Source organism: Tuber melanosporum, assembly GCF_000151645.1.
Source record: "Tuber melanosporum whole genome shotgun sequence assembly, scaffold_47, strain Mel28".
Classification (NCBI taxonomy): domain Eukaryota; kingdom Fungi; phylum Ascomycota; class Pezizomycetes; order Pezizales; family Tuberaceae; genus Tuber; species Tuber melanosporum.
In genome coordinates this window covers 671,264-691,344 of record NW_003299092.1, presented here as the reverse complement: position 1 = coordinate 691,344, position 20,081 = coordinate 671,264, and the positions used below count along the sequence as shown (strand labels likewise).

Here is a 20,081-nt window from a genome sequence, read left to right as displayed (position 1 = left end):
CGAGTCTCGGGTTGGACCTTTGAAGTGATGGTAGATTAATCCTTGTAGTGGATAATTGTGTCGGGAGCGCTGGGGGGCATGGCTATTATCGAGGTATAAGGGTTACTATTGTATTGTGTATGTTGGTGGGCATGGTCCTAAGTGTTAGTTCGTATGATAGATGACGGCTTGTCGTGTCCACAACTGTGTATATATTTCAATAATACAATTTATTACCCTTGTATCGCCGACCAGGCTTCAACAACATATAGAGGTCCATCTCCACTCTTGGAATGTTAAAATTTCCTCGACCTCTCTGACCATCCTTACACCTGCGCGCTCAACTCCGGGTCCGTACCTGTGTCAATCATCACGGCCGAGCGATTCCTTCACCTCCATCGTGAAGCCCCCGAGAAACCTGAATCTCGAAAAACACCCGGCGGAGCAAGTATGATATCCTGGCAATTGTCATTTTTTAATCCGAAACGGTAATCATGTGTATGAAGGGGTGGTGTGTGTTTTTTTGACAGACAGAGCCTCCAGGCTATCATACCAGAGATAAGCATAGCCTGTTGTAGACACTTGTCAGGGGAGGGGGGGTTTGGGTCAAGTTATCACGAAATATCACTCGAACTGGGATTTGAGGTCTGATTGTGGGTTTACATAGTGTACGGTTGTACTGCGGTGACTTACGGTGAGCAAAAAAAATCTTTGGATCGCAATGGAGGAAATTGAGGATATAGACACGGCGTAGAGTACAGAGGTTGAAGAGAAAACTCGGCTTGGTTTCTAAGCGAGTGATTAACCCCGGCAGTGCGGATGGGGGTATCTTGAGTGAGACTGGGAAGTTTTCCTCGACAGCAGCGCCCCCCTGAATACGGCCTTTCCGGTGTGATATCAAATTCTCATCACCATCATGTCCTTTTGTTTAACCTGGTCTGATACCGGTATATGTGATAGATAATCTAGGATCTACTTACTGATGTGGGTGAAACTGGATTTATCAGCGTTTTCTGTGCCTAATAGGTTCTCTTTTTTTTTTTTTTTTTGTGTGTGAGTGTTCGGTGTTCGGTTGCGAGCTCTTGTCCGGCCGCGATGCTACTTTTGACTACCCAATATTAGTGGAAGAAGGCGATGGCTAGTTTATGGGGCGAGTAGAACATTGCCATAAGCGGAGGCATTGCCTTGAAGATCACGGTTTCGTTGGAGGAGGAATACCTGAGTAATCTCATCATTGTTGTCGGAAGGAGCGGGAAGTTAGACCATGTTTTGAGCTCCATGGTATGACGGGGTACTAAGGAGTGTGTAGTTGGAAAATGATAGAAAGCTCTTATGAATGGGAGTGTTTGCGATGCATTCCTTTTGTGTTTGGGAAATTCCGGAGGAATTTCTTCAAGTTACCTTTCATTGTTTTTATTATTTAGTCTGGAGGGAAACGGTGCGAATCTGTGGTGGACGAGAGGTGATATTTCAAACATATAATTATTACTGTTTTTTTTCCGTTTATCTTTTGGGGTTAGTATGATTGGTAACGAATTTCTGAAGAAAAAACGACGATGATTTTCTCTCTACGAGTACTTTACCGGTTCATTTTCGTCGGATAATTTCGCAGAGCCCGCATTTGTCATCTGAGCGACATATATCACAAGTGATTATCCGTGTGCGAACAACGAGGAGCGGGACAACACTGTAGCAGAACTCTAAAAAGAAGTATTCCTTGAGCTTAATAATTTTGGAAACTCATACACTGTCCTCAAATATATATTACAAGCAAAGTCAGAACACATTTTTCTAGCTTTTATTATAACGAGTAAAATGTTTTATACTCAAACATCTTTTTGTTATACTTGGATTCCCTGTCCACACTATAACTTATCTAGTTACGTTACGGTATGCTGGAGAGAGTAAATATCTATCAATTTATAGCTTCTGGTTAACATAATAGGATTGAACTTTGAATGACATTTATCCAGAATATGGGGGTGTATGATAAGCAAGCACTGAAATCTTTAAGGGTGTTTGGCAAGGTGATTTTGGCAATTTGCAACCAACCAAAAAATGGAGCTAGGGCAGTCTATCAGACTCATAATAAGGTGTGGTTCAATAGGCGGGGGAGCATAAACCTTTACTCGAGTATCATACTCGTACAGGAAACCCATTCCCTAGAAAAAAAAAAAAGGTACTGGTGCGTCTCAGCCAAGATTTGCCTTCCCGATGTGTTGTAGTGAATGGAGACAAGTCTTTCTCCCGGAACAAGTATAGTTTATATGACTAGCACAGAGTCATACTGTTTGGACAATTGAAAGTAGATATACAGTATCATGGTAGGTGATTCAAAATATGGACTTTAGACTTGATAGGCTACAATATTTGTATATATTGGTAAACGGAGAATCTAGTATGGTGAGAATAAATGTAACGATCCCTCTTCGGATAGTTAGTTCTTGGCGATGGGGAATGATACTTTTCTTCTTCTCCTTCTTCTTTCATTAATGTAATGATCCCTCTTCGGATAGTTAGTTCTTGGCGATGGGGAACGATACTTCTCTCCATCTTCTGTTTCTTTCCTTAGTCTAACGATAGTAATAGGCCTCTGCGTATGTTACCGATAGTACAAGACCTTTGTCTTCTATTGGGAACGTCTATCGTAAGCTTTCTCTAACTCTTCTTCATGAAGAGCTTTCCTCGGCGTAACTATAAACGTTGTAATAAAGATAATGATCGTGAAGGGGTTTTGTATTTGTTTAAAGTAATAAGTAGGAAAAGTACTTAGAATTCAATCTAATTTTATTTAAACTTGTACCGCCAACACTGGCATATGACGAGCCCCAGGGCCGAGTCCCCAAGTTGTCGTATCCCAGATACCACTAACTACAAACTAACTAAACCTCCAACCCCATACCTCAAACATGCCCGCGCCATGCCCCAATATGAACACAAAATACAAGGCCATTAACAGTAAAGAAAAGTCCTCCTCAGCCCAACCTACCTGTCAGCCAAGTTACCAGTACAAAATACAAAACTTCCACTACCGTCACCTGAATGTGATCCTACAAAAACCTTCTCCACAATAGAAATCCGCCCGAGCGTCCCCACTCAATGATCCCAGGATACCCCGCCGACAACCCTGGCACTCATCCTGGTTTCCAAACAAAAGAAACACCCAATACCAAAGCATGAAAACCCAAGGGAAAGCCGATTTACAGGGCGAGGACTTCCTAGGCAAGGGGGTATGAACCATTGTAGAGAATCAGGGAGGCGCCATACCGGCAGCGCAGCCCAAAAACCTCAACGGAAGCAGCCAGGACGAAATGGTCCCCAAGCTGTTGCCACCTGACCAAACATGCCCAGGTATTCAACTCTTCCTCCAACTCCTCAGCTTCCTCTGCAGGCAGTGAACCCGCCACAGACTCTATCGTAGCCAGTTTGCGATAGCGAACTGACGAAAGCAATCACACTTCCGAGTCGGGGACAAGTGGCACAGGTGAGGTCTGGTCTTGTTTGACTCGGCGCTTCTTCTTTTTCTTCCTCTTCCCACCCCCAGGTGCAGGTCTAGTACCAGGAGTAAATGGTCCATCCTTATCACCACCCACCGCCACAGGAAAGACACCACTAGAGGCGTTACCCCGACCAGCTACGGGATTAGCCACAGAGGACTCAGGCACTTTTCCCCCTGAAGGGGGTGAAACCAGCGCAGCTGGTGTCACTACACCAGGATCCACCCCATCCACACCAGGAGCAAGCACCTCAACTGGCCCCGATGAATCAGGATCCGGTCCACACACACTACCACCTACAACCGCAGCTGTAGGAGGTGCTGGGATAACTGGTGGCGCAACATTCCCTTGAGGGAGCTCCTCCACTGGACCCTAAGAACTCTCAGGGTCTAGCCCACCCCCCCCAACCAAGACTACCATAGTAACTGAAGCGACTGAGGGGACAGGCGAAGAGGAGATAACTATAGGAGCTTCAGCCGCCAACATTGTGAGATAACCGTGATTAATAGCACATTCATTCTTGAGGGCGGGTCGACAAGGCAGATATCTCTTTCCCAGCGTGATTGTAACCGGTACGGGTACTTGGTTATTGGTTTTGTTTTATGTTTTGTTTTAAGTATCGCTTTGATACTTGGTTTGTTTTAAGTATCGTTTGATACTTGGTTTTGTTTTATGTTTTGTTTTAAGTATCGTTTTGATACTTGGTTTGTTTTAAGTATCGTTTGATACTTGGTTTTGTTTTATGTTTTGTTTTAAGTATCGTTTTGATACTTGGTTTGTTTTAAGTATCGTTTGATACTTGGTTTTGTTTTATGTTTTGTTTTAAGTATCGCTTTGATACTTAAAGAGTTTTACCAAAGAGTATCAATTGATACCCTTGATTAGTTTCGTTCATGCTAGACATGAACAGATTTGTGTATTTAAAGACCGCCTGTTTCTACGATAGAAAAGGCAGACTTCGACAGACAGTATTTCAATATACTTGGTTGAACGGTTACTTCTTTGTTCCTCAGTACACCCTCGAAGCCTCCTTTAGTTCTCAGCTCTCGCCTCCTCTCTGGAAGAGCAGGCCACCTGCCAACTATCGTATCTATTATCGATAACGTGATTAGCACCTTGCGAACACATTACATTTTTTTAACCTCAGCAAGTGGTTAAGAACCTGTCCCCGGATTTAGGCCTGATCAACCTATCGATATCCACCTCAGAACGCTAGCGGAGAGAAGCGGCAGAATCACAGCACATTCGGCTTCATCTCAAACCCAAGATAGAGTCTTTGACGACTAGGAGTGGGAAGCAAATCCCACGGCAAGATCTTACAAGAAAGAAACAACCCCGGAGCTCTGCCAAAGAGCCGGGCGATCCTGCAAACACGGAAGACACACAACCCCCAGGAGAATTCCCTTCTACTCCAGCAAAGAAGCCTTCCTTTGAACCTCCAAACGACCCAGAATCTAGTAGCGAATCAGATATGGCTAGCACAGGAGGAGGGCCTTCTGGAGGAGGGAAATCTCGGGCAAGGCCTGAAGAAGAGGAGGTACCTGCAGCATTTGAACCCCCTAAGTTTAAACTTCACCTCCCAGCGAAGTTCACAGGCGAAGGGAAAGACCTCAAACCTGAAGCCTTTGAACGATGGGCCACAGAACTCTCACACTTCCTACTCTTACAAGGAAAAGATGTGGAAGATCCTACAACCGGACTTATCATTGGATCATTCTGTGAAGGAAAGGCAACCGACGCATACCACCAATGCTATAAGGACTTCGGCGGAAATGTAAGATTAAGAGGATCTACAGTTCTCGATTACCTGAAAGGACGATTCCAATCTTCTATAACCAACGACCTCCTATACAACAAATTCAACCAGCTCCAGCAAGTTAACGGAACGCATGTCAAACGAATCACCGATGTGGCTACGGACTTGATTATGTATAAGGACCGAATGGAGAGAGGAAGCATCTCCAAATACATCCTGAAGCGACGATTCTACGACACCATGCACCCTACCCTCCGGCGAGAAGTAGAACCACTCGAGGAAGATGGCGATGATATTGCAGTAATTATTGCAAGAGCAGAACGAAAGGACGCCATTCTCCATGAGACCAAGGCCTACAAAACACAGACTTCCTCTAGTAGAAACAGCCAGCCAAGATACAAAGCCTCCAGCAACTCTGGAGATGACACCCCACGGGTTTTCAAGAAGAAAACAAAATCCTCCAAAGAATCGAGACGGGAAAAAGGAGAATGTTTTGAATGTGGAAAAACAGGACATATGGCAAAGAACTGCCCTTCGAAGAGAGGAAAAGGAAAGGCAATTAAGCAAGAGGCATCGGCCAACAATGTTGAAAGCGATAACGCCCAATCTAGTGAATATGAAGAAATCCATATCGGATATATCGATGTGGAATGCAACAGTGTTCGACCTCCGGCTACATTCAAGGCACACACCGCTCTGGAAGGAACAATCCTAATCAATGATAAAAGGGCTCGAGTCCTATTCGACACTGGCGCAATCGGAAGAGATATGATCAGTAATGCCTTTGTCTCTATCCATGGACTCCCCACTCGAGACCTCAACCAACCCATACCAGTCAATATGGCTGTAAAAGGATCACGATCCACAAGCCATAGAACCTGTAGTGCAACCATTCGACTTGGTTCAGCAGTCCTACCCCCCCAGGAAATGCTGATTGGAAACTTAGCCAAATACGATGCCCTAATAGGCATGCCATTCCTGAATCGTCACAAAGCTATAATCAGGTGTGGGGAATCAACCATCGATTTCCCAGATCAGAAGGTCAGAGTCTCATGCAAGCCAACAAGCGGAGAGTACCGAGCCGCAGTCTGTGAAGCAACTACCCAAAAACTATTGGATGAATACTCTGATGTTTTCCCTGATCAAATACCCGAAGAACAGCCACCTATGAGAGAGGTGAACCACCACATCCGCCTCCGAGACCCCTCCAATCTCAAGAACCAACCGACCTACTCTATTCCTGACACATACAAAAGCCCACTTTGCGATTGGATCAACCAACAACAAAGAAGAGGAGTCATCTACCGGGCAGAAGCCCCAGGTGCCGCTCCTATGTTTGTTCAACCCAAAGCAGATGGCAAGAGGATCCGTCCCTTGGTTGATCTCAAACTACGGAATGAAAACACGGTTATGGACAGCTCCGCTATCCCAAACCAAACACAGATCCTAAATGCAGTTGGACAGGCTAGATTCCGAAGTAAGATTGACCTAAGCGATGCCTACTTCCAAACTAGGTTAGACCCAGAAAGCGAATGCTACAACAGTTTCAAAACACCCTTCGGAAGTTTCATTAGCCGAGTTATGTTACAAGGTGATATGAATGCGCCCGCCACCTTTATGCGAATTATGGAAAACCTCCTAAGCGAATACCTCCACCATTTTGTTTGGGTCTACATTGATGATATTCTCATTTTCTCGAACACCATAACAGAACACGCCTACCATATAGGTTTGGTTTGTACCAAACTTAGGGAAGCTAAATTTTATGCTAGCAGAAACAAATCAATCCTATTTGCCGATAAACTCGATATCCTAGGACATGTTATAGATGATGAAGGAATACACGCAGCCCCAGGCAAAATAGCCTGTTTAACGGAATGGTCAACACCCCAGAATCAAAAAGAACTCATGCGATTCCTAGGACTGGTCAACTACATTTCCCAGTTCCTCCCACACCACGCCACTGTGACAGCGCCGCTCACAGACCTTACCGGCAACGCAGAATTTGCCTGGACCCACACTCATGACCAAGCCTTTACCAACATCAAGGATTTGATTAAAAACGCCAACGTTATTCAACCTATCGACTATAGTAAACCAGAACCGATATGGTTGATTACTGATGCATCGGATGTTGGAGTTGGAGCATGGGTTGGGCAAGGGGCCTCCCATGAAACGGCAAGGCCGGCGGCATTACACAGCAGAAAGTTCACCAACTCACAGATGAACTATGGAACAACAGACAAGGAAGCCCTTGCTGTGATTGATGCTCTCGCCGCTTTCAATCACATCCTGATAGGCAATACCTTCACTATTGTTACCGACCACCAACCGCTCACTAATCTTAAAACAGAAAAGATACCGGGAAGAAGAAGAACAAGATGGATAGGCGAGATCAGCAAATACGATGCAAAAATCATCTATACCCCTGGAAGAACGAACTATTTAGCTGATGCTCTCTCCCGCCTATACGAGAATCAAGACCTTGCAAACCCTCCCCTTGTTCACGACCACACAAGACAAAGCGAGGACAGCCCTGACGACACCTCCTATGAACAAGAACCGTCAATGGCTACCGCCAGCTCTGCCGCTCCCTCCAATCCTTTCTCTTACACCATGTACAGTGCTGCCGGAACAGAACGAGGAAAGGACATTGATGAAGAATGGAAAGACAATTGCACGCTCCGCAGCACACCTCCTCACGAACTTGAACAAAGCAGAACCCACTGGTCCCACTGTTATCATGACACCTGCCCTTTTCACCAAACTGAGATCAAGTTCGGCAACAGATACCAGCGACCGTACTATATGCCTGCTGATGATTCCAAAGACACCAGCTTCGATACCGCAGAAGGAGAAGAAGAAAGGATCGATGGAAATGAGCCAACCCAACACCCTCATGTCCTTAATCCTGCTCCAACGCGATACCAAGGCCTTGAAGAACTCGAACAAGCAGCAGCCTACGTGGATGCAATGTCGTATTTACAACCCCCACAGTCAGCCCCGCCATCCTCTCCTCCCATGATCGATTCACGACCACTATATGGTGGACCCTTACGAGTATACAATAATGAAACCATTGTCTCGGTCATACCCCCTACTATTCCCGAGCATCGGCGTCAACTCTACGAAACCTTTGAGGAACAGGAAGCCCCTATCAAACCAACAAGAGGATCCCTAATCGAGGATGAACGAGATGTTAGATCAACCACAGAAGAATTAACCTCCTCTTTCCGAAGCCAAATGATAGCAGGATATCGCCATGACCCGATTTACTTCAAAGCCATGGATGCCTCCAGGCATGGAGACCTCGCCCCCTACAACATATCCAATGGAATGGTCTTTACCAGCACCCGTTATGGAGAACATTGCCTATACGTACCAAAAGGCCATATGTTCAACGGAATGACGATTAGAGAATATGTCATATCCGAGATTCACAACAAAGGACACCATAGTGCAGATCGCAACCTCCAATATGCCTCAGAATATGTCTACTGGCCTGAAATGCGAAAGGACTTCCGCGATTTTGTCAGGCAATGCGAACTCTGCCAGGCAAATAAGGAGCGAACACAACTTCCTGAAGGGAAAGCTCAGACCCTCCAACTACCATGTGAAATATTTGAATCCTATGCCATCGATTTCGCAGGACCATTCAACAAGTCCGCCGGATATGACACCATATTGGTAGCTGTGGATCGATTCTCTGGATACACCTGGTTAATACCAATGAAGGTTACCGACTCCTCCAAAGACACCTGGAATAACCTACAACGACACTTATTTACCCCCCACGGGTTCCCCTTATCTATTGTCAGTGATGCTGATCCCCGCTTTACCGCCAGATTCTGGAAGCAAACCTTAACCTCTCTCGGAATAAACCACATTATGGCTGCCCCAGGACACCATGAGACTAATGGCCAAGCAGAACGAAAAATCCGCGAGGTCAAGACCGGGATTAGGAACATGATCAATGAACGACAAACCAACTGGGAACCAGCCCTATTTGAACTAGCCACATATATCAATGCCGGATTTTCAGATACCCTGGGAATGTCACCATATAAGGCAGTCTTTGGCCGCCAATACCCTCTCCTACCTACAACTCTATTCAAGAACTCCTCAGTCCCTGCCTCCGATGACCATCTAAACCGCCACCAAGCAATTCGGAACGATGCCTTCTAAGCTGTTAAGGCTGCCCGATTCCGAAGCACCACTACTGCCCAGAAACGACGTCGCAAACATGTTCCCATCTCACCAGGAGACATGCTCATGGTACACGGTAACATGTTTATTACCAATGTCGGACGCAGCAAGAAACTACAACCCCGATGGCGAGGACCCTTCAAAGTCATATCCTTTGACGAGCATACAGAGAATTACACTGTCCAGATGGATGGACGCATGTACCGCCGCAATACTGCAGTCTTCCACGCCTCAGCTGTCAAACGATTCCATCCCAATGACAACTCCAAGTTTCCTGGAAGGACCCACTCTCGGCCTGCACCTATCATCATCGAGAAGAAGGATGAATGGGAAGTTGAAGAAATCAGAGACCACCGCCTTTGGCATGGAAATGATCAATTCCTAGTCAAATGGAAAGGATATCCGACAAGCGAAAACAGTTGGGAACCACTGGAAGGACTTGAGCACGCTATGGATATGGTGAACGGATGGTGGAAAGACAACATGCCAAATGAATCCCTCCCCCCAACAATCAATTATATCACCATGTGCTGGACACCTACAATGCCAGAAACTGAGCGATGGCAAGCAGAACTCGAAACTAGAGATGGATTTTGGGCACCACACTTTGAGTCAGAGTTCGAAAGTAGCGATGAGGAGAATCAAGCTATGGAGCAGGCTCTCGACAACTTTATCTAGTCACCAATCACCATCCGAATACCATAACGATGTCAAACTATGTGGAGCTCAATGTGAGGCAGCGACAACAGGTTGTTGGACTGTTGTTGAACCGCGATGCTATCCAACTTGAAGACTACTTCGAAATCCTCTGGGTTGACTACTGTCCTGATTGTGATCATGCTTGGATTGACGTACAGCACGAATCTGGTATTCGTGACTACTGTGATTTAGATTTCTTTGAGTCTAAGTGTTTCCTTAGAGTTTCCTCTTGTCCTTGGTGTGATACCTATGATGAAGAGTTTTTGGCGGAAACTGAAGCCATGAGTTTCTCGGAATCCACCTTTGATGATTATTAGGTTTTGTTCGTTTAAAACAGTTGTTTTGTTTTGGGGAATGTAACCGGTACGGGTACTTGGTTATTGGTTTGTTTTAAGTATCGCTTTGATACTTAGTTTGTTTTAAGTATCGTTTGATACTTGGTTTTGTTTTATGTTTTGTTTTAAGTATCACTTTGATACTTGGTTTGTTTTAAGTATCGTTTGATACTTGGTTTTGTTTTATGTTTTGTTTTAAGTATCGCTTTGATACTTAAAGAGTTTTACCAAAGAGTATCAATTGATACCCTTGATTAGTTTCGTTCATGCTAGACATGAACAGATTTGTGTATTTAAAGACCGCCTGTTTCTACGATAGAAAAGGCAGACTTCGACAGACAGTATTTCAATATACTTGGTTGAACGGTTACTTCTTTGTTCCTCAGTACGCCCTCGAAGCCTCCTTTAGTTCTCAGCTCTCGCCTCCTCTCTGGAAGAGCAGGCCACCTGCCAACTATCGTATCCATTATCGATAACGTGATTAGCACCTTGCGAACACGTTACATTGATTATGAAGTGATTGAATTTTTACTTTCAAATCATATCATTGCTTTCTGCCTACCAGTGTACAGCTACCGTCGAACCCAGCCACTCGATGTTGGGGTTTTTTCTTCTCTCAGTTCTGCTTATAAAAATGAGGTATCCAAACAAAAGCAGGTGGTAAAAAAGAAGTCTTTCCCTCATCTCTTGAGTCTGGCACGACAGAAAGGATGCACACCCCAGAATGCAAGGGCAGGATTCAGGAAATGTGGTCTTGTACCATTTAATCCCTCTCAAGTGCTTGAGCTTTGTTGTCCTTTATGTGAGCCAACACCTTCGCCTGATGCTACCGGTTTAAATTACTCTTATTCTACTGAAGACTCGCAAATGCCCCACCAACCTGAACAGGATTTACTTCAATTTTCCTGCTCACCACCTACCACTCCACACCATCAGGAATCTCTCTAGTGAGAGGCTATTGACCTTACAACAATAAGCCCACGCTCTTACAAACTAAGAACTGCCCTAACAGCATTCTGTACTGTACTCAATATACAGACAGCTACCATGAGAATTGCTGAGGAGGGAGAACGTCTCCTGCAAGAGTCAATCCTCACCGAGAAGCAACAGACAGCCACCAATTGCCGCAGAGTTCCTCAGGCAGATGGAACACTGAAAAAAAGTGGAAACTCTAATACTGTTGGAGCTCAGGTTCTAGAGCAGGGAAATATTCTTGTAAAACGAAAGAAACAGCGGGATGAGGAGGAAGAGGAGAAAAAAGTAAAAAAAACAGCGGGCTCGGGTACAGCAACCTGCTCCTACCTCTAGGCATATTGAACAGGCACATGGGGATTTTCGAAGTTGGGTTTGAAATTTGTCTTTTGGTTTTCTTGGGCATTTTTATATTTTTGTATAAAAAAACTCCACATCTTGTCATCTCAAGTAAATCCTCTGCGTAAATGCTCAGAGTGTAATTGGGGATGTTTTCCTTAAAATCCAACCTGGAAGGGTTGATAGGTATTCTGCGCGCCCAGTGTCCCGACATACCTGCCGAAGCGACATACCCCCCGTTGCGACTCTAGAAGGTTATACCAGTATCATATACAAAAATCCAAAAGGTTGTGGCGAACCTGTATGGGGCACTGACTATCCCCTCAGGCACATTACTTATGCCAATAACTAACCTAAAGAGGTAGTGCGGGTATGTTACTCGAGCATGATACCTCTATCAGAATATCCCCAGCCATAAACCACACATAACATGACCAAAAATTACAGCATCCATCTCAATGAGCCACTCCAATCAACCCATCAACCAAACAAAAACTTCCCAACCCCCCTCCCCAACTCCCATCCATAACACAAGGGATATACAAGCTGATACAGTATTATAATTGTCGATCTTCTACCCCCCCGCCCCCGCCCTCACCCCCCAAACCAAAACCTGCCCCCCCTGGACCTGAATATCCCACCCCTCCTGAATCAGCATTTTACTAACTGCGGGCAGAAGCCTCGGTTTCCCGCCCTTCGAGTGTCTTCCACGCCCCGTAACAATACACAGCGCCATTGCCCCTCCCTTACGTCTCCGCTCTCTGTCGTTACTTTCCCTAACCCACCACTGAGTCGTGCGTTCCCGCGAAATATTCACCGCTTGCTTCACCGTAGTGCCGTGTAAATCTAGTGTATCTTCGCTGGAATTCTGGTTTACTAATACCTCAGCGGCGATGTCGCTGTATTCTCGTACTTTGTTGTTGTATTCGTGTCCCTGCTCGCTGTAGACTGCTGCTGCGCCGGACATTAAGCGGTCGGATTTGGACCTTTGGTGTGCAGCGGTGGCTTTGGCAAAGGCTTCATTGCGCGCGATTGCATAGGATGATGGGTGGATTAAGGGCGAGGTGGGGGATCTGGGGATGTTGGTGCGTGCGGACATAGGCGGACGGTGGAGGTTGGTGCCGATTACTGTCCAGTCGGCGTCGGCTGTTGGTGTCATTTGGTGGGAGGCTGTTTTTGAAGGGGAAGAGGGAGATACGGATGCGGATGTGGAGGAAAGGGTTGGAGAGGATGCTGGGGAAAAGTGTTTGGGGGGAGTGCTGCGGGAGAGAATCTCGGCGAGTTGGAATAGGGCAGTTTTATTCTCTCCGCAGAGCGACAAGAGTTTGCTCAGGTGATCTGTTTTCACAGTTGCCCCGAATTCCGCCACCAAATCGTGGAGCCCATCAAGATGTGTTGCATTCTGTGAGCCACCAGCACCATACTTGTCCAATAGAGCGGCAATGGTAGGACCCATCGACCCACTATGGCCATGGTAAGCAGAGAGCACCTTCCCCCGTTCTAGGCCTAAGCATCCCGCCAGATAATCCACTTCCCGAGACATTGTTTCCCAACGGGACTCTGCAGCATTGCTACTCGGCGAGTTCTCATCCAATACTAAATTTGCCCTCCTTCCTCCTCCCCCCTCCCCCTCCCCCTTCCTACGCCGCCCTTTACGTTTCCCTTTCTTTCCACCCGAATTCAATCCCAGCTCCCTATCAAACGCATCGACCCCCCTTATTCTCCCCTCGTCCTCGTCGGCGTCCAAAAAAACGCGATTCAGGAGCTCATCTGTTGCGTGATCCACGTCGCCCTGAGCACTGCTGAGTACTCGCTTGATCGTGTACATGCCCAATTCCGGAAACATCTTCTGTAAAGAGTCGATCTTGTCCGATGGGTTCTCGTCATCGTTCTCCTCCGTCTGCCAGGTCTGGTCGGTTTCTGACGACCACTCACAAAGCTCGGGACAGGAGTCGAGACCCGGAAGCGCGCCATCGTCAAGGATGGTCTGCGACTTCAATATATCGAGTGTTTGGCGGGCGTTGCTTAGGTCGTTGGTATCGTTAAGTATTGCTGCGATTAGGGCGGAGTCGAGGGTGGGGAATTCGGCCTGTTGATAATCACAATTAGCATTTTATAGGGAGGAATTCGGGGCTGGGATGGAAAGGAAGAAGGTACTTCGAGAAGGCCGAGAGGTTCTATTTCTACATTGTTCATTTCGCTGGTCATCTTTGCTGATTACGAAAAGCGGGGTTCTGGAAAATGGCATGGAGGATTGTGTGAGGTATATTTTGGATGATGATCGTAATCGTAGCTCGAGCAATTGATTTACTCTCACGACGAAACTCGGGCGAAAAGGAAGGGAAAGTGGGGGGGAAGTTTGTTTCCACTCGCAATTTAAAAGAAAGGCTGTCTGCACGGTGTGTGTGTGTGTTTGTGCGGGTACTGGTACAATATTGTTGTTGCTTGCCCGTCCAGGGTTAAGGGGGAGGGTTATGAGTACCTGTATGTACGAGTACAAATTTTCGAGTGTTTTTCAACAAATTTATCGAAGTATGATACCGGTGCTTGTGTGGAGGGGAAAAAAGGGAAATAGGTAGAAGGAAAGGGAGGAGAAGCTGGGGGCAGAAGTTGAGGTTCTTAAGAGGACCCGCTCGCTGGTTTTGATGGGAGATCACGTGTTTGACGCATGATGCGATGGCATCAGTTGAATGGTGGATGAGTCTTAAGAACCGGTACTAGCATTCGAAATACTATACCTTGGAGAAAGGGCGAGAGGAGGAGCTGGCATTTGGTCACTTTGGTTGAGGTTGATCATTCGGCCAACGTTGTATTTGTGATTTCTACAGCCTAACTTGTTGGGGGATGGGAGGTTTAGGGTACCAGCACCGCATTTGGAGTTTAAAAATAACGGGTGCATACTCGTGACGGGTGACGTTCGCGAATACAACCGTGACGGGTATTGCACACAACCCATATCCGAGCAGAAAGAATCAAAATTTGGCGGTATGCAATATGGTAGCGGTTGTGTCCACAGATGTCAACCCACTGCCAGTATAGGCAAAAAGGATATGTATAGAAACCTTGGGATTATATGTTAAAGAAGACTGAGTCAAGGCGTTCGGTAGGCCTACTTTATCCTTACCAGCCTGATGCCGACTGTGGGCCCCCGGGAGCCGTTTTCTCCATGTGTGGTCATCCGAGTATCAAATCGAGGTGATGCGGATATGCGCCATACGCCGATTATTTGCACCAAGTGATAAGGTAGCACGTTTCGCTGATATTCAATCGATTATTGTTACCAATGGGAGAGGATTAACAACTACTCTGCGCCGCATTTCATGGGTAGTCGTAAAAACCCTTCCCAGATTTCTTCCCTAACCACCCTGCATCAACCATCTTCTGTAACAAGACCGCGGGACGGTACTTTGAATCAGCCGTATCCTCGTGCAAGACTTTCATGATGGCCAGACAAGTATCCAGCCCGATAAAGTCGGCCAACTGCAGTGGCCCCATAGGAACATTGGTCCCATTCTTCATGATATTATCGATATCCTCTCTCCCACCTATCCCCGTCTCGAGGCAGATCACAGCCTCATTGATATACGGCATCAGTATACGGTTTGCCAGGAATCCTGGCGAGTCTTTACTCGTGCTTGGGATTTTCCCCATGGCCTTTACAAAGCTGAGGGCACGGGTGAGGGTTTCAGGAGAGGTTTGTAAGCCCGTGATGATTTCGACACCTTTCTGAACAGGTACTGGGTTCATAAAGTGTGTGCTCAGAACCCGGTGCTCGGCCCCCCTCGCTGCTGCTGCGATTTTGGTTATGCTGATACTTGAGGTGTTTGTCGCGAGGATTGCGTTTGAAGGTGTGATCTCTGCTAGCTTGGAAAATATATTCGTTTTCAGTGAGGGGATTTCCTACTTTATGTTAATCCAAATTATATATATATGTGTGTGTGGTTTGGGGAGATGCTCGCACAGGCACAGCTTCGATAACGAAATCGGATTCTGAGAGAGATGAGAGCTGCGTAGACGTGGTAACGCGATCCTTGATTTTTTGGGCATCATCACTGGCCAAACGGCCCTTGTCGACACTCTTCTGCAGCAACGTTTCTACCGCCAAAGTTAGCCTTGGTAAACGAAACATCACTATCAATATATATAAATGGCTAACCCATGAAGGTTATAGACTTATGGATAGACTCCGGCGAGTTATCCACTAACGTTACCGGAACTCGAGCATCCTGAGCAGCTACGAGGGCTATTCCGAGTCCCTGGAAGCCCCAGAATTAACGATCTTTCACCCCCCCCCCCCTTAAACATACTAACATTGAAATTCCCAACGTACCATCTGTCCGGCACCAATAACTCCTAACCTATTGACATTGTGTTCGCCCACTACAGCTGAAACGGAGAACTGCCGGCAGAGTGGCTCGCGGAGGGTCCTCGAAACTGTGGAACGGAGCATTTTTTGTGGTCCTTTTCTTCTCCTTTTTTCTTTTCTCTTCCACCGATGTGTGGAGATATTCAGGGGAGGAAAAATTATGAGATGCAAAGAGGAGAAAATACGGGAGTTGGTTCCAAGAGTAGCGACGTCGGAAGATATTGTGGGGTGGTGAGGAGGATCGGGGGATCACATGGAAATTGACATGAAACAACCCGGCTCAGCGGTGTAGAGAGCCTCACGAAACGAGGATAACCGAGGAAAGCCGAAGGCAGGTTCACGGATCAACTCGAGATGATGACTTTCGCATTTCTATCCTTGATAAAGCTCTTTTGTTGTTTCAACTTGACGTGATCTAGATCGAAAATATGCTCTTCTTCTCCTGATATGAGCCCATCATGGTCTAGACAAGGGGGATGTTTTGGCCCGCCGCGATTACGATCCCAAATTGCATGTTAAAAGCTAAAATTACGATAAGTCTTGATATGCAATTCCGAATCCTTGCCGGAAGCCCGAACATATCTGATTCCATTATGACGGTGATTAAAGCTATCTTTTTTACTCGTACAGCTACGAGTTCGGTCAAAGCCTCAATTAAAAACTCAAATAATGCCTTTCTCCCACCGGTACCTAACCTACCCCACCATGGACCACTAAAACAGGGGAAAACTTTTATGCAACTCCCGTCCGTGTGTAAGATTTCTGAGAGATGGCTAACACGCTGTTTCAGTATTCTGGGTGATACCGGTATGCGCAGGTACGGCAAAACCGGTAGCTTTGCCAGACCTTTTTCCACCTGTGAAGGAAAAAAAGAAAGAAAAAAGAAAAAAAGCCAAGATTGGGCCATTCGTCTTGTTACACTCACCGAAATCTGACTACCGTAACGGTACTCGTACTTGTAGTAAAAAGTTTGGATCGCTTCACTTACCGATACCGGTACGAGCAGTGACCCCTGGTACATACTCGAGCACAGCATATATTGTACGGTGCCGGTAAGTGCTCGCCCAAAATCCCTCCTGTGCCGGAGTAACTGTGCTTTTACATCCGCTTCATCTTCAGCTTTAAGCTGCCTCTTAAGCCATCGTGCGGTCACAACGAACCCAGCCTCTCCGCTCCACCACGAGCCTTGGGCCCCTCCTCCACCGCCGTTTCACCTGGACAGTAGCTTTACCGTAGACTACCGGTGCACCGGTAGTCTGCTGAGCTTCGAGTTTCCAATTGCCGCAAACTGAGAAGTGAGGGTTGTGGTGGCAATCATGTGCAAAGTGCGGCCGATAGAATGTAGATATATATATATATGTAAGGTATCGGACCGGGAATCAACTGCGGAAATTTCCACCTCCGGGTTTGGCTCAAAAAAGGGGCCATCTAGTCTATGTATGATAGCATAATTGTCTTCCCTGTTGTTTATTTTTTTCTTCTTCTTCTTTTAAAGTTGCATTTTAACTTATGGTAACTGGTTCACTTCCCCGCTTTTTCCCCCCATCCAATTATAATATACGTTATCCGTCATGTGAAACCTGATCAGATCAGAGAGAAATTTTAATTGAGCCTTCTTGTCCTGTCTCGTTGATGTGTCTGCCCAGGTGATACCGGCAAGGCACGTCCGATAGGAACCGTGCCATGGAGGGGGTGGCAAGCTTCAAATCCTCACAGCCACGTGATAAGTGTGAGGTTGGAGGGGGGGGGGGTGCCAACTCATAAATTTATCATAGGGCTTTGCTAAATCTACTCGGATGATAGGATATCGGTATGATACTCGAGTATATCCTTGGAATGAGGAAAAGCTTCGTCGCGACTAAACCATTAGGGGATTAGACTATACTACCCGATAATTTGTGCCGGGAACGATGAAGGGTAGACTATCGTAGCGGGAAAACAAAAAACCTCCCCTCCGAGGAGATATGATACTTGTACTATACTAACAAGAGTAAAAAAAAATTTTACTCAACTTTTTGAAAAAGCTGACTCATCCGTGGGTGGGGATGCCTATGGTTCTCGCTATGATACATACAAGTACAGTAAATTTATGATACCTACTGTACCTACCCTATCATTCTCGGCACCCTATCAAGCCGGTTGTTGTCTGTTGTTGTTGGTTGTTGTTTTGCAAGTCTGCAGTCTGTGGACTTGTGAGTTACTCGGGTACATACTGCCTTGCAACAACATCAAGTATGATAATATTATGATATTAATAGGCCTCCAAAATTTTGGGGATATTTTGTTGTACCTTGCGTGGGCAACCTGTACCGTAGGTTACTCTGTTAGATATTCTATGATATTCCAATGCGCTGCTCGAGTACCGGTACTCCGTTTACTGTAACATCCACCTTTTTCTCGTGCAGCTTCTACAGCTATAATGCATATAGTACCGGTACTTGGGCGATCGTATGCGTGGGGGAGGGGGGGGGGCGTTTATTTTCACCGGCTCCGATTGACCCAAGCCAGGTCGAGGTCATTATAACAACAGCCACCACCCTCGATTTGATCTTTTTTCTTTTCTTTTCCTATCTTACTTTCTTTCCACTTCCCACTTCCCGCTTTCCATCTTTATGAATCTTACAGTTCGATACATACAATTCACTTCTTTTCATTAGTTATATACCATTCCCAATTGATTGAAAAGAAATCCGCCCCATGTCCCTCTCAGAAATCCCGACCGAGCTGATGCTCATAATATCCGGCTACCTCTGCCCCACGGACCTCAATTCCCTCCTGCGCACTTGCAGCTCCCTTCACGAGACCCTGACAATCCCGCTCTACCGCCTCGCGTGCGAGCCAGAGTACGAAAAGGCGGCGCTCTACTCCTCCGCCGCGGTCGGGAACCGCACCCTCGTCTCCCTGATCTTCCGACGGAATCCCGAACTGACCATATTCGACGAGGACACCGAGTGCCCGATCCCTAGCTCCACTCCGGTCGAGAAGAAGATCGAGCTGGCGCTCTACCTGGGCGTGGACCTGATCCTGCACTACCCGGACAAGCACAAGTACCTGGACGGCGACGGGGTCTTCTACGCCGTGGCCACCGACCGCCCGGCACTGCTGAAGCAGCTCCTCTCCTACCATGCCGACCCGTCGTGCGTTACGCCGAGCGGGCAGACTCCGCTGCACCTGGCCGTGATAAACCGGAACCCCAGGGCGGCTAAACTCCTCCTCCAGTACTCCGCCAATCCGGACGAGAAGGAGTTTGAGAACCCAGACCTGCTGTGCTCCACCTCCCCTCGGGGATCCACCGCCCTCCACAGGGCTGTCAGCAATAATGACGTGGAGATGGTGAGGATACTACTGGAGGGAGGGGCGAGCACTGAGGTGCGCAACATGTTTGGGAAAACGCCCTGGTTCTTGGCGGTGCAGATCGGCGTGGAGATTGTGAGCGTGCTGCTGGATGCGGGAGCCGATATGAGCGCCAAGGATGACATAGGTTACACCTTTTGGGATTATCCAATGTCGAACAAGGTTATGCAGATGCTGGATGACCTCTACCCATCTGAGGGTGGGGAGAGGGCACGCAAATCGAGGACTCGTATGGAGAAGCTGTCAATGCACGATTATATATGATATGGGGCCGCATGATTTTGGGTCGATTTTATCCAGGGAGGGAAGGAAGGAAGGAAGGAAGGAAGGAAGGAGTAGGTGGGGCTGGTTTGGGAGAGGGGGAATTTTGAAAGGGTTTTTTTTTCTTCCCACCCTATTTCATCAACTTGTTATTATCAGTAGTTATGATGGTAGTAATAGCGGTATTCCTACGACTAGCCTTTTCCATAATGATTTTTAATATTTTCACCATCATGTGCCCTACGAGTAAATGGAAGGAGAGAATCACCAAAGGTCACTCGATGTGATGATTCCTTTGATGGGGGTGGGAAAGGAGG

At 46.7% G+C, this 20,081-nt stretch overlaps 3 protein-coding genes; 1 reads left to right on the top strand and 2 right to left on the bottom strand.

The window, feature by feature from the left end:
* Positions 1 to 12,175: 12,175 nt before the first annotated feature.
* GSTUM_00008500001 (uncharacterized protein) lies at positions 12,176 to 14,951 on the bottom strand. XM_002840080.2 has 3 exons: positions 14,897 to 14,951; positions 13,941 to 14,845; positions 12,176 to 13,872 (listed from the first exon to the last, which is right to left on the bottom strand). Exons 2-3 carry the CDS (start codon positions 13,989 to 13,991, stop codon positions 12,358 to 12,360), a joined length of 1,566 nt encoding a protein of 521 aa, XP_002840126.1. The 5' UTR covers positions 13,992 to 14,845; positions 14,897 to 14,951; the 3' UTR covers positions 12,176 to 12,357.
* An 83-nt stretch (positions 14,952 to 15,034) lies between these two features.
* Positions 15,035 to 16,330, bottom strand: GSTUM_00008499001 (uncharacterized protein). XM_002840079.2 has 4 exons: positions 16,114 to 16,330; positions 15,940 to 16,039; positions 15,745 to 15,878; positions 15,035 to 15,683 (listed from the first exon to the last, which is right to left on the bottom strand). Exons 1-4 carry the CDS (start codon positions 16,231 to 16,233, stop codon positions 15,102 to 15,104), a joined length of 936 nt encoding a protein of 311 aa, XP_002840125.1. The 5' UTR covers positions 16,234 to 16,330; the 3' UTR covers positions 15,035 to 15,101.
* A 295-nt stretch (positions 16,331 to 16,625) lies between these two features.
* On the top strand, positions 16,626 to 17,681 carry GSTUM_00008498001 (uncharacterized protein; the record flags this gene model as incomplete). XM_002840078.2 has 1 exon in its annotated part: positions 16,626 to 17,681. The coding sequence occupies one exon, from the start codon at positions 16,626 to 16,628 to the stop codon at positions 17,082 to 17,084; it is 459 nt and encodes a 152-aa protein (XP_002840124.1). The 3' UTR covers positions 17,085 to 17,681.
* Between the last annotated feature and the right edge of the window lie 2,400 nt (positions 17,682 to 20,081).